The sequence below is a fragment of the Primulina eburnea genome, unplaced genomic scaffold (assembly GCF_022965805.1).
Source record: "Primulina eburnea isolate SZY01 unplaced genomic scaffold, ASM2296580v1 ctg424_ERROPOS1667910, whole genome shotgun sequence".
In the NCBI taxonomy this organism is placed as follows: domain Eukaryota; kingdom Viridiplantae; phylum Streptophyta; class Magnoliopsida; order Lamiales; family Gesneriaceae; genus Primulina; species Primulina eburnea.
Window position 1 is genome coordinate 479,053 of NW_027331236.1, and position 13,573 is coordinate 492,625.

The 13,573-nt window shown below is 42.5% G+C and overlaps 1 protein-coding gene and 1 pseudogene across 1 annotated transcript; one reads left to right on the forward strand and one right to left on the reverse strand.

Annotated features, from left to right (window-relative positions):
* Nucleotides 1–149: 149 nt before the first annotated feature.
* On the reverse strand, nucleotides 150–13,100 carry LOC140821099 (gamma carbonic anhydrase-like 1, mitochondrial; annotated as a pseudogene).
* On the forward strand, nucleotides 3,948–7,091 carry LOC140821114 (uncharacterized). The gene is made up of 2 exons (XM_073181531.1): nucleotides 3,948–4,193; nucleotides 4,279–7,091. The coding sequence occupies exons 1-2, from the start codon at nucleotides 4,181–4,183 to the stop codon at nucleotides 4,872–4,874; spliced, it is 609 nt and encodes a 202-aa protein (XP_073037632.1). The 5' UTR covers nucleotides 3,948–4,180; the 3' UTR covers nucleotides 4,875–7,091.
* Nucleotides 13,101–13,573: the final 473 nt, after the last annotated feature.

A 13,573-nucleotide genomic window follows, 5' to 3' on the forward strand; every position in this document is an offset into this window, starting at 1 on the left:
AATTAGATTTAATTTCTCGGTGCCCAGTTCATTTTCGAACATTCAAAGAACAAGTTATTGTAACTCAATGTTTCTACCCAATCGATCCTCTCACATAATGATGGTTAACATGTTTTAATTAATTTGTAAAAGACATTTTAATGATGATGAAACAATCTAACCGGCTCACCAAATTCAATTCAAACCGGAGCACTCCAAAAATGACTCCGCAATTTCAACAAAAAACCCACTAAGAAACATCATAATGATGTAGTAAACATAACAAAAAAAAAAAAAGAATCAATGGATGGAAAGTATTCAAGATCATATACAATTTCTAAGCATAAAAAAATAAGATGAAATTCAAACTAAGTTGTTCAAGGGCCTGCAAGAATCTTACCGTTGCTTATTTCTTCCAAGAATACAGAGTTAGTATACATACGCACTTCAGATTGAAATCCCGAGGGACTTCTTCATCTTCTCAACTTCCAAATACACCGTCGTGTAAGCTAAAAACTCGGAAAAGTAGCTTTTGCTAAGATCGTTCATAGCAACAGCAAGTTTAGGGATCTCTAATGTTTCCTCATGAGTCAAAGTCCGAATGTCTGGCCCAGAGCTCGCCAGTTGGTATTCTCCTTCCTGGAGGAACTGCAGACCCAGCTTCAAGAATAGAGTGTGTCTCAACCAATGAACCCTCCATAAGGATGGAGTGCTGTCCGAATACATTTAGGCTCGATCGTGCAATATCGCAACAGACTATAAGCGCCAACCGTGACAAATCTTTCAATCAATGTTTCTGCTGGTAGCCCTGTCGAATATCAAAGAAAACTTTAGCAGGCGGCTGCATCAATTGTACCTTATTGTATCTAAATGGAAAACAAGATCACGGTTAAATACATATGTTTGCAAAATATTTGATTTGTGGGCGTGCCAAGTGCGAAAATGCACCAATGTGTGTGAAAATGATAAAATCTAACTTCTAAATATTCAAGCGGCGTGAATTCTAAATTCGACCGTCAGTTATAGTCTCCTAAAACAAATGCAATGCCAAAATAAAGAAAACTATTGTGAATCGATGCAAATAATCCCCTGACATAATTTTGAATTTACAAAACTGTAGGAATTCATCAAAACTTGAAAAGTATAATAACTTGTGCTGAAATCTAAAATGAGAAAACGTAAAATGCTAGAAATATACTGGAAAGTTTGAAAAACTATTGCTTGAAGATTGTAAATTTAGCAGATAGCTTTTTGCAGATTCTTGTCTGTGAAGAGAGTTGTGTGTAGACCCTTCTGTCAGTGTTTGCCGATCCCTTTTCTCCCCCATCGCTGTGCTGTTTCACTCCACTCCCCCATGATCCACGTCCCCGCTTTTCACGCCACGATCTCAACCTCCCACGTTCTTTTCTCTTTTGGCGCTCTGTGACCTGTTTTTGAATCGATAAAAATCAATCCGCCACACTTAACGGGCCTATACAATTTAATTGGGCTTGTGATTAATGTGGGCTTCATAATTAATTATTTTTAACCCAAACAATTGCCCCCCGCAAGCATTGGCCCGTGGGCCAAAATGCTTGTTCGTAAGCCAATTTTATTTCTTTTATTTGGAACGGCCCGTGGGAATTTATCGTGGAGTGGGTTGGTAAGATTGGGCCGAGCCCAATTCTTCATTGGGTTTCTTCACGGCCAATTTTCCCTCATATTCAAATCCCCAATCGGCTCTATCTCATCTTCCCGCTCGTTGCTCTTTGCTCCCTCATCCTTCAATCGTCGCGCCCCACGCTCGTCAAGCTTTTTCTGCCGCCGCTTTGTCCAATTGCTTCCCTTTGTCGGTGTCGAGGTTCTCATCCGGCGCCTCCGCTAATCGAGCGTTGTGGTCACTGTCTCTCCCCAAGTTAAAGTCTCTGTCCTTGCCGCTGGTTTCAGCCCGTTCGCCGCCACTGGTCTCAACCCATTCTCTGCCGCTTCCGGGCTATCCATGGGTGTCCACTCGAGCTTTGGCCAACCGTCTACCGCTATGGGTAATCCCTTATTCCCTCTTGAATTGCATTTAGTATTTCTCGATTCCTCGAATATTGTTTGTGTTCTTGATTGACTTGCAATTCTATTCCCTGCATTGTATGATTTGGTATCCTAGAAACCAAAGGATGGACAATTGGTTTATCTGTATAATTGGGCTAACTCTTTTGACGCCAGGTTTCTATGGGGAATTATGGATTTGGTATTATTAGGCCATTCATTAGCCTTTGCTTTGCAGGTGCGGTAAAGTGGCCATTATTTGGCCATGTGCTATACATCAGTAGCCATTGATTTTTTCTGAACATTTCTTGCGTTTATGCAGTGGTTTTTGACCCCAATCAATCTATCGACCCTAGCTTTGTTTCTGTGGTCGCCCCTATTGGTGCTGAAAAAGATAGGTATGTGTTGTATTTGTCCTAAAGAATTGTGGGGAATTGCTTTGTTTATGTCTTATTGGTTTACAGGTTGCCAGCTGCAACGTCATCCCCACCTCTGACTGCTCTTAATACTCCTACCCCATCTTCGGTAAAAGTTGTCCTATCTGCATCAATTACCATACCGGCCTCGATTCTTACCTCGGTGATGAATACTCCCGTGGTTCACTCTTCTATGGCATCTGGTATGTCCTTGGCTCATAATTCATTTGTTGGATAAAGATGTTTAAGATACCAATGAACTTCGTGTAGGGGTACCAGTGGTTAATCAACTTTCACTCGGTTCCGGGATCTCTCACCCGTTTGTGGTTGCTGCTAAGGATGGGTATGGACCGTTTTTTATGCATGATTGTCTGTTTGCTTCTTGTATTGTAGCGTTCTTATCTATCTATTTTTCGGATTGCAGGACCAAAGCTGCGAATTTCCTTGCCTCTGTTACTATTGGACCTATCCGACATCCTTCATATCCAGCCAATCAATTCCCCCCACCGGTCCATCAACTGTTCTTCCCCTGCCTTCGCTACACCCTAGGGATCTGTTGCTCTCCCGACATTTATTCCCTCATAGCGAACCATCCCAATTCAAGTCGTGGCCACGGGTTCCTGATGGTTGGATTGAATGGATAGACCGTTTGGAACCCCACTTTGGACGGCAGTGGCGCCATCAGGGATTATGGCCTCTGGTCATGGTTTCTAAGGTGAAGATAATCAGACAGTCCATTCTATTCGATTGCATCCTTAGGTTTTGGTCTCCTTCCTGTAATGTCTTCATCCTTCCTTTGGCCCATTATCCATAACCCTTTATGACATATCCTTGCTCTTGGGGTTGCATGTGCTGGGGGCGGATTCCCCTTATTTCATCGATGACTCTGCCGCTCTTGCTTTGGCCCACACTCGCTACTGCTATCCGTCTTATAAGGCTGTGGTCAAAGAATGGTTCTCTCATCTCGGTATCCCCTCTGAAGTTGAGCACACCATGTTCCTTTGGGTGTTGATCTGCCAATATATATTTTGTCATTCGTCTGGCAAACCTTCTTCTTAATACTTACCCTTGGCGTGTTCTCTCAGTACGGATAAGGTTTATAATTTGACAACCATGTTGTTGGGGTCCGTATACCGTGGGTTGAATCAATGTCTGCGTCACGACTCCATTTCCAGATTGGGAGGGATATCATGGTTCCTGCAGGTATGGGCATTTTCTTATTTTCCTGGTGTGATAGATTTCCCCGCTGGTCCCCAGACCATGCTGCGTACCACGTCATTAATGGGGAGCCGTTTGACCTTGTCTGCCCCTACCTTGATGCATTATCTGCAACATCTGAAATTGGATTCTTTTAATGTACCATCGCGACCCGATGTCCCCTGCCTAACACAGCCTCTCTGGGATGGAGCTTTTCCAGATTTCCATGATCGCTCCCCGGACGATGTTGCTGCCTTACTATTGACCCAGTACATTCATCAGAGGTTGCTGGTGGTGGATTGTTGCTCTACTCGTCCACCCTACAATGACACAGCAAGATGGTCTTTTGAATTTTACCGGCGATCCCTCAGGCTACTTTATCTTTCCCGGTGGACCTGACTCATATTGCTTCTGAAGTGGTCTCTAGAAGACTTTCCAAGGCCACAGTGCAGCTTCTCTCTACACTGCCACATAGATTTCTTGGGTCTATACTGCAACTAGATCATAAAACCACTGAAACATTTGTTGCTTGGTGGAGGACTCGATATCTCAACCTTATTCCCTCGGTGATGCACCACCCTGGTATTATTCCGCATACTACCTACTTGCATGAACGTTGGCATAGTTTATTTGTTACTAGTACCTGTTGTTTTGGTATTTTTTGCAGGTACTCGCAAGCGAGATTTGGCTCCCAGTGGGGACAGTCCTGTGTCTGTCAAGCTCCCAAAAATGGAAACTCAGGGGAGTTTGAAACTCAAACAGGATTCGGTCACAGTGCCCCAAAAATCTCAATCCTCAAAGACCAAGGCCGCTCCTAAAGTTGCTTCGACACGAAATATTACTCCTAAGCTCCAGACGGTGGGTCGGCGATATCATACTCGCCATTCAACTAAGCTGATTTCGGGCCCTAGCAACACTTTTGATGATCCCATTATTCTTGGTGAAGATGATCCACATCCCGTGCAGCCAAGTCCCAAGGATTCTAGCATCAAAATCTCTGACAACAATCAAGCTCTTGACACTGATTTCAACTCAGCAACATCTGGACAGGGAGCTCCCCACGCCGGAATTTCTGGTGTCAAACTCGATGGCGATCCTGGTGATTTTGGGAAACGAACCAATGACTTCTTGGCTGAGGATGACGCGTTTGTCTTGCGGAAGTTCCTCTCTACTGTCTCTTTTAGCCCAAATTCTCCTAGTTCACTGCCTACTGTTGCCACTCCCTCCATGGTAATCTCTTTCGATTGTTTTTCTGTCCTGTAAGTTTTCAATACTACTCATGCTTGACTTTAACTTTATTTATTCGACATGATCTTACATCTCGTAGGGCGCGACTCGGACTCATTGGCGAGCCGGAAAGCCAATTTGATCTGAGCTTCTCCGATAGCGTTTCCTCTGAGACTTCTACTCTTGAGAGATGTGCCCCATCCATCGAAGCCCTTGCTCATGCCAAGATGGCGGTTCGAAATTTCCTTGGTCTTGGCTTGCACCAGCTCAGGGAGTCCCAGAGATTGGCCATGCTCTCATCTATATCCATTCTTAAGACTTCTCCAGAGTTCGCTACCTCGGAGTTCAGCATACTTGATGGTCTTTCGACCATCTTTTCGCAGTCTGATGCAGCCTTTGCCGCCAGCGTAGATATGATATCTCATCGCGCGTCCTTCCAAAGCAAGCATGAGAAAAAGAGGAGCTGGACAGGCATGACAAGGCGCTTCGTGCGCAGATCGTTGCAGCAGCGGCCAGTTATGACGCTGAGGTCAAAAAGTTGGAGGAGGAGATTCAGAGACGCCGAGCTAGGATGGTCACCTTGCTGGATGAAGCAGAGACTTTGGAGGTTAATCTGTTGGGCAATAGGAGAGATTCACAAGCTATCGGCCAACAACTCCTTAGTCTCAAGGATGACTATCAACACTGGACCAAAAGGTTTCGGGAGGCCGAAAACACTCAATCGGAGTGTCTAGCCAAGTGGGAGCAGCTTCGTGCTTTATTCCCTTGATCTTGTTTCGCTTAGTTGACTAGCATGCATTAGTTTGAGACAGCCGCTTGTATTTTGTTTGATGAGCACATTTGTAGGAACTTTACTATCTTTTCCCCTATTTTAGATTTGATTTCCTGCCTTTAGTGCCCCCATTTGTTGGTTTCTCTTGTGTACAAAGACGCGTTTATTCTCAGCAGGTAATGAAGGAATACAAACTGGCCATGGGTTGGCCTTAGTTCCTTTGTATATTCGATATCCCAGCCTCGGCGTCTTTTGAAGCACATGTACTTCTCAACTCTTATTTGCTATTACGTGTTGTTATATGGTGCATCCATTCAAGACCACTCCCTCGTCCTTTACATCACGCATTGCACTTCAGTCGGACTTTTTTCCCGCATACACGTATATGCATCTGCACTTCAGTCGGACCCCTTTCCCAGAATCACCAGTATCACCATCGAGTTTGACACCAGAAATTCCAGCGTGGGGAGCTCCTTGTCCAGATGTTGCTGAGCTGAAATCAGTGTCAAGAGCTTCATTGTTGTCAGAGATTTTGATGCTAGAATCCTTGGGACTTGGCTGCACGGGATGTGAATCATCTTCACCAAGAATAATGGGATCATCAAAAGTGTTGCTAGGGCCCGAAATCAGCTTAGTTGAATGGCAAGTATGATATCGCCGACCCACCGTCTGGAGCTTAGGAGTAATATTTCGTGTCGGAGAAACTTTAGGAGCGGCATTGGTCTTTGAGGATTGAGATTTTTGGGGCACTGTGACCGAATCCTGTTTGAGTTTCAAACTCCCCTGAGTATCCATTTTTTGGAGCTTGACAGACACAGGACTGTCCCCACTGGGAGCTAAATCTCGCTTGCGAGTACCTGCAAAAAATACCAAAACAACAGGTACTAGTAACAAATAAACTATGCCAATGTTGATGCAAGTAAGAAGTATGCGGAATAATACCAGGGTGGTGTATCACCGAGGGAATAGGGTTGAGATATCGAGTCCTCCACCAAGCAACAAATGTTTCAGTGGTTTTATGATCTAGTTGCACTATAGACCCAAGAAATCTCTGTGGAAGTGTAGAGAGAAGCTGCACTGTGGCCTTGGAAAGTCTTCTAGAGGCCACTTCAGAAGCAATATGAGTCAGGTCCACCGGGAAAGATAAAGTAGCGTGAGGGATCGCCGGTGACAACCAAAACTGATATGCAAACAAGGACGGATTGTAAAATTCAAAAGACCAGCTTGACGTGTCATTGTAGGGTGGACGAGTAGAGGAACAATCCACCACCAGCAACCTCTGATAAATGTACTGGGTCAATAGTAAGGCATCAACATCGTTCGGGGAGCGATCATGGAAATCTGGAAAAGCTCCAACCCAGAGAGGCTGTGTTAGGCAGGAGACATTGGGTCGCGATGGTAGATTAAAAGAATCCAATTTCAGATGCTGCAGATAATGCATCAAGGCAGGGGTAGGCAAGGTCAAACGGCTCCCCATTAATGACGTGGTACGCAGCATGGTCTGGGGACCAGAGGGAAATCTATCACACCGGGAAAATAAGAAAATGCCCATACCTGATTCAACCCACGGTATACGGACCTCGACAACATGGTTGCCAAATTATAAATCTTATCCGTACTGAGAGAACACGCCAAGGGTAAGTATTCAGAAGAAGGTTTGCCAGACCAAGGACAAAATATATATTGGCAGATCAACACCCAAAGGAACATGGTGTGCTCAACTTCAAAGGGGATACCGAGATGATAGAACCACTCTTTGACCACAGCCCTATAAGACGGATAGCAGTAGCGAGTGTGGGCCAAAGCAGCTCCGGCAGAGTCATTGATGAAATAAGGTGAATCCGCCCCCAGCACAGGCAACCCCAAGAGGAAGGATATGTCATAAAGGGTTATGAATAATGGGCTAAAAGGAAGGATGAAGACATTACAGGAAGGGGACCAAAACCTAAGGATGCAATCAAATAGAATGGACTGTCTGGTTATCTTCACCTTAGAAACCATGACCAGAGGCCATAATCCCTGATGGCGCCACTGCCGTCCAAAGTGGGGTTCCAAATGGTCTATCCATTCAATCCAACCATCAGGCACCCGTGGCCACGACTTGAATTGGGATGGTTCGCTATGAGGGAGTAAATGTCGAGAGAGCAACAGATCCCTAGGGTGTAGCGAAGGAAGGGGGAAGAACAGTTGATGACCGGTGGGGGGAATTGATTGGCTGGATATGAAGGATGTCAGATAGGTCCAATAGTAGCAGAGGCAAGGAAATTCGCAGCTTTGGACATACCAGATGCCATAGAAAGTGAACCACGAGAGTATTCATCACCGAGGTAAGAATCGAGGCTGGTATGGTAACTGATGCAGATGGGACAACTTTTACCGAAGATGGGGTGGGAGTATTAAGAGTAGTCAGAGGTGGGGATGACGTTGCCGCTGGCAACCTGTAAACCAATAAGACATAAACAAAGCAATTCCCCACACTTCCTTAATACAAATACAACACATACCTATCTTTTTCAGCATCAATAGGGGCGACCACAGAAACAAAGCCAGGGTTGATAGATTGATTGAGGTCAAAAACCACTGCATAAACGCAAGAAATGTTCAGAAAAAAATCAATGGCTACTGATGTATAGCACAGGGCCAAATAATGGCAACTTTACCGCACCTACAAAGCAAATGCTAATGAATGACCTAATAATACCAAATCCATAATTCCCCACAGAAACCTGACGTCAAAAGAGTTAGCCCAATTATACAGATAAACCAATTGTCCATCCTTTGGTATATGGGATACCTAATCATACAAAGCAGGGAATATAATTGCAAGTCAATCAAGAACACAAACAATATTCGAGGAATCGAGAAATACTAAATGCAATTCAAGAAAGAATAAGGGATTACCCATAGCGGTAGACGGTTGGCCAAAGCTCGAGTGGACACCCATGGTTAGCCCGGAAGCGGCAGAGAATGGGTTGAGACCAGTGGCGGCGAACGGGCTGAAACCAGCGGCAAGGGCAGAGACTTTAACTTGGGGAGAGACAACGAGCGCAACGCTCGATTCAAGCGGAGGCGTCGGAGGAGAACCTCGAACCAATGGCAAGCCCTCGGCAACCGCAGCAGAACCAGCAAGCGCGGCGGGCGGGCGGGGAGGCAGAGACGATGGCTGAAACAGAAAAGGCACCCGCAGTGCTCGGTTCGGATGAACTCGCCAGAGAAAAACCTTGAACCATTGTTGAATCTTCAGGCAGCAACAGCGACGTCTGCGGAGAACGAGCGGAGTGGGTTTCAGAGCACAAGAACGCTACTGAGAAATGCCGCAGTGGAGCAATCGGACGAAGCGGCGTCTTCGACACCGACAAAGGAGAGCAACTGGACAAAGCGGCGGCAGAAAAAGCTTGACGAGCGTGGGGGCGCGACGATTGAAGGATGAGGGAGCGAAGAGCAACGAGCGGGAAGACGAGACAGAGCCGATTGGGGATTGAATCTGAGGGGAAATTGGCCGTGAAGAAACCCAATGAAGAATTGGGCTCGGCCCAATCTTACCAACCCACTCCACGATAAATTCTCGCGGGCCGTTCCAAATAAAAGAAATAAAATTGGCTTACGAACAAGCATTTTGGCCCACGGGCCAATGCTTGCGGGGAGCAATTGTTTGGGCTAAAATAATTAATTATGAAGCCCACATTAATCACAAACCCAATTAAATTGTATAGGCCCGTTAAGTGTGGCAGATTGATTTTTATCTAATCAAAAACTGGTCACAGAGCGCCAAAAGAGAGAAGAACGTGGGAGGTTGAGATCGTGGCGTGAAAAACGGGGACATGGATCATGGGGGAGTGGAGTGAAACAACACATCGATGGAGAGAAAATGGATCGGCAAACACTGATAGAAGGGTCTACAAAAATCTGCAAAAATCTCTCTGCTAAATTTACAATCTTCAAGCAATAGTTTTTCAAGCTTTCCAGTATATTTCTAGCATTTTACGTCTTCTTATTTTAGATTTCAGCACAAGTTATTATATTTTTCAAGTTTTGATGAATTCCTACAGTTTTGTAAATTCAAAATTATGTCAGGGGTATATTTGCATCGATCGATTCACAATAATTTTCTTTATTTTGGCATTGCATTTGTTTTAGGAGACTATAAATGACGGTCGAATTTAGGATTCACGTCACTTGAATATTTAGAAGTTAGATTTTATCATTTTCACACACATTCGTGCATTTTCGCACCTGACACGCTCGCAAATCAAATATTGTGCAAACAAGAACAACTCTTGTTTACAGTAGGTGGCTTAAATAACTAATTTATACTTTATTATGTCTAGTCACATGTGAATTGAAGACCAGGAGTTTATCCAGATTTAATATATAAGGATGACATGTGTATATTACTCCGTTATTTGATTTGACAAGTGAATTGAAGACCAGGAGTTTATCCAGATTTAATATATAAGAATTACATGAATATATTACTCCGTTATTTGATTTGACAAGAAAGGCCTAAGAATTAGTATATAATAAGAATGAAATATACGAGAGTTTCGACGCTAGAGGTTTGTTTCCACATGTGCTCATATCCCAAACAATAATTTCACAGCTTCATGAATAAATATCACAATTTCCTTTTTTTTTTTATTGATAAGAAATGATTTTGCTAACAAACATAGATGCACAATTGAAATATAAGACATCTTTATGGTCGATTTTTGAAAACGACAAAAACTTGTGTGAGACAGTCTCACGGGTCGTATTTTGTGAGACGGATATCTATTTGGGTCATTAATGAAAGAGTATTACATTTTATGCTACAAGTATTACTTTTTATTGTGAATATGGGTAGGGTTGACCCGTCTCACAGATAAATATATGTGAGACCGTCTCACAAGAGACCTACTCTTTGAAAACATAGAATAAAAACCCAATTCGTATCTCAATTCTCAATGCAAACACATTAAACAATCAATTTTATCAAGTGACAGCTATAATATTAAGGAGCCTGATTCATTTTTGCATCCAGATGATAATATTAAGGAGCCTGATTCATTTCACATTAAACACATTATAACATTCAATTGCAGCATGAAACTTTTAGATGATTGTAGCATATCAATCAATATCAGGAACAACTTCAGTCTTTTGCTCTATCCACTACTCCTGAGCTAACTATTAGCAACCAGACCAAATATCTCCTGATCTACCGAAAACAATGACTTGTACAATGGTGAAACTCAAATCTTTTAAATTATAAAGTAACCCAACCCACCATATTTCGATCGCTATACATAGTCAGCTGCAAAAAACAGGAGCGACAATCACTGCTCGCCAATAGGCTAAATAACCGTTCAAACTACAATCCACTAGTTTCTGCAAAAAGAGTCTATAAAATACCGTGTCATCACATAAAAAGCTTAATAGGTCAATCTACAGTTACTAAACAGATGACCATCAAAACGATGCTAAGGAATACTATATTTCGGCAATCCATTACCATTCTTCTACAACATCTCGTCCTCCTTCAATTAGCGAACATAACAGTTTAAATCAATCTCCTAGTACTTCAAAGTTTCAGTCTCCAGTCATCACCAGGCACACAGCTGAAATGCAAGATATTATGCTCAACTGCATAGCAAGGTTGTAAATGGCGGGAGGCGGTGGCGGGACGGTCACCTCAGCCGTCTAGGCGGCGCCCGGTTGAATTTTTTAAAGTAATTTTTTTATAGATAATCATGCAATATAATCATTTTTATATAAAATGTGCAATTAAATAATGTTTAAGCACAAAATATAATATCATCTAGATAATGTGCAATTAATAAAGACTAAATATTCATCATCATATTAATGTTATTATGCTAACAAAGTAATATAATTATTTTTACCAAAAAACTAAGTTTAAATTTTTTATTTATTTTTTGACCGCGGCAGTAGGCGGATTGTGTGTGGTGGTTGAGAGTTAAGAGTTGAGAGTGAAAACCAAAAATAAAATAAAGAAAGTGAGGTGTGTTAGGATTTTAATATTTAAAATTAGTTGACTTTGATTAAGTTTTTAAAATTGTTGACTAGGTTTTAAAATTATTGACTACAACTTAAAAATCTTGACTGCCCTGCTCGCCCGCCTCCCCAACGTCGTATAGCTTGGACCGCATAAAACATCCGCCTCATGCATAGGCGGTGCGGTCGAGGGCCGCCTACCGCCTAGGCGATCGCCTCGACCGCCATTTAAAACACTGCTGCATAGCATATTCTGAAGAAGTTCTAACAACCCCATCTAAAGCGGAATCGAATTGACTACCGTTTCCATAAACTTTATCCTATAAGCTAGATAAACAAAGCTGATTAAAATGCGAAAAAATCCATAGTAAAAGAGACATGTCCATATTGCAGCATCCATAGAATTGCTAAGGACAAAAACCTTTCCGGTTGCCCTATCCAATGCTGGACAAACACAGAAGGTGAAACAAAACGTACAACCATTTCTGCACAATGTACAACAAGAGAGAGTAAAAAAACCGACCTGTAGGGGAAGACCAGGCGGCGTGAACAACACATCGCTCCTGCACATTGGAGCAGAATCCAACAGTGATCTTATTAAGATCCCCGCGCAGAATGGCGCTGTTCCACACGGAAGCGCCGTCGTAGACGACCACTTGACCTGCCAAAACGACATTGGGCGCCACGTAAGAATCGACAGCTGCCTGCGGGATCCACTGCCCTAAAGGTATTACCTTTCCCTGCCCCCTGTAGTCCCATTTCATCCGATCCGTGGACTCCCTTATCGCCTGAGCTGGTGGAGCCTGCGGTGGGACCGATTGGACTGCTGCTTCCGCCGAATAAGCCCTGCCCGACAGAGGTCTGGAGAAGGTTCGTGGCAGGATTCTTCGAAATAATCGAGCTGGAGCCGAGCTGCCATTTTCCCTCTTTTTCTTGCTTTGATTTGTAGAAGAGAAGGAAGAAGGTCCAGTTTGTCGAAGGCGGAAGGTTCGATCCTGGGTGTGGGGGCAGTGCCCACACCCAAGATCAAGGGTTGAGATTCATATTATGGAGAATAAAAAAATTAAAAAAAAAAAATTGGGCCAGAACTTGGATGTACCCTACAGAGTGCCTGTAGAGGTAGGGTGAAATAATCCGTCGAGGGCCGAGTGAGCTCGAAAGATGGATCGAAATGGTCCGGGTTGGCCTTGGGAAGGGTCGGGTTCGTATATGGGCTACGGGCTACATGTCCAATGGGACTACCTCAGTAACTCTTGATGATCCAAGTTTTAGAATTATTATTTTTTAAATAAATTCTGAGACGGTCTCACGAATCTTTATATGTGAGACATGTCAACCTTACCGATATTCACAAAAAAAGTAATACTCTCAGCATAAAAAACGATATTTTTTCATGGATGACCCAAATAAGAGATTCGTCTCACGAAATACGACTCGTGAGACAGTCTCACACAAGTTTTTGTCAATTTTGATCTAACACAATATCTGTAAATCATGTTAATTAGACATACGATATATTCACTCGAAGATGTATTTTTCTCGAGAATTATATTGTTTGATTAAAACTTACAAATAAATCTTTTAAAAAAATTGATATACTCGATAAAATTTTGAATAAATAATGAAAAATTATGAGCATATATAAACAATATCACATTCACAAAATATCTATAATTTTAATAATATATATATATATATATATATATATATATTGTAAGATTTTTTTTTTGAACATATATATTGTAAGATTTTATAAATTTTAAAAATAATAAAATTATCCAACTTAAATAATAATAACCAAAAAGAATTAAAAAATTGATTTACAGACGGACCATTTATACGGTTCAATAATGAGCAAAAAAGAACCTCGATACAAGTGCGAGATTAGTGGATTACGTGTCTGTTCTCTATTGGCTAAATAAACATATCCTATTTATTAAAAAGATGTAAAATATAAACAAATAGAAAA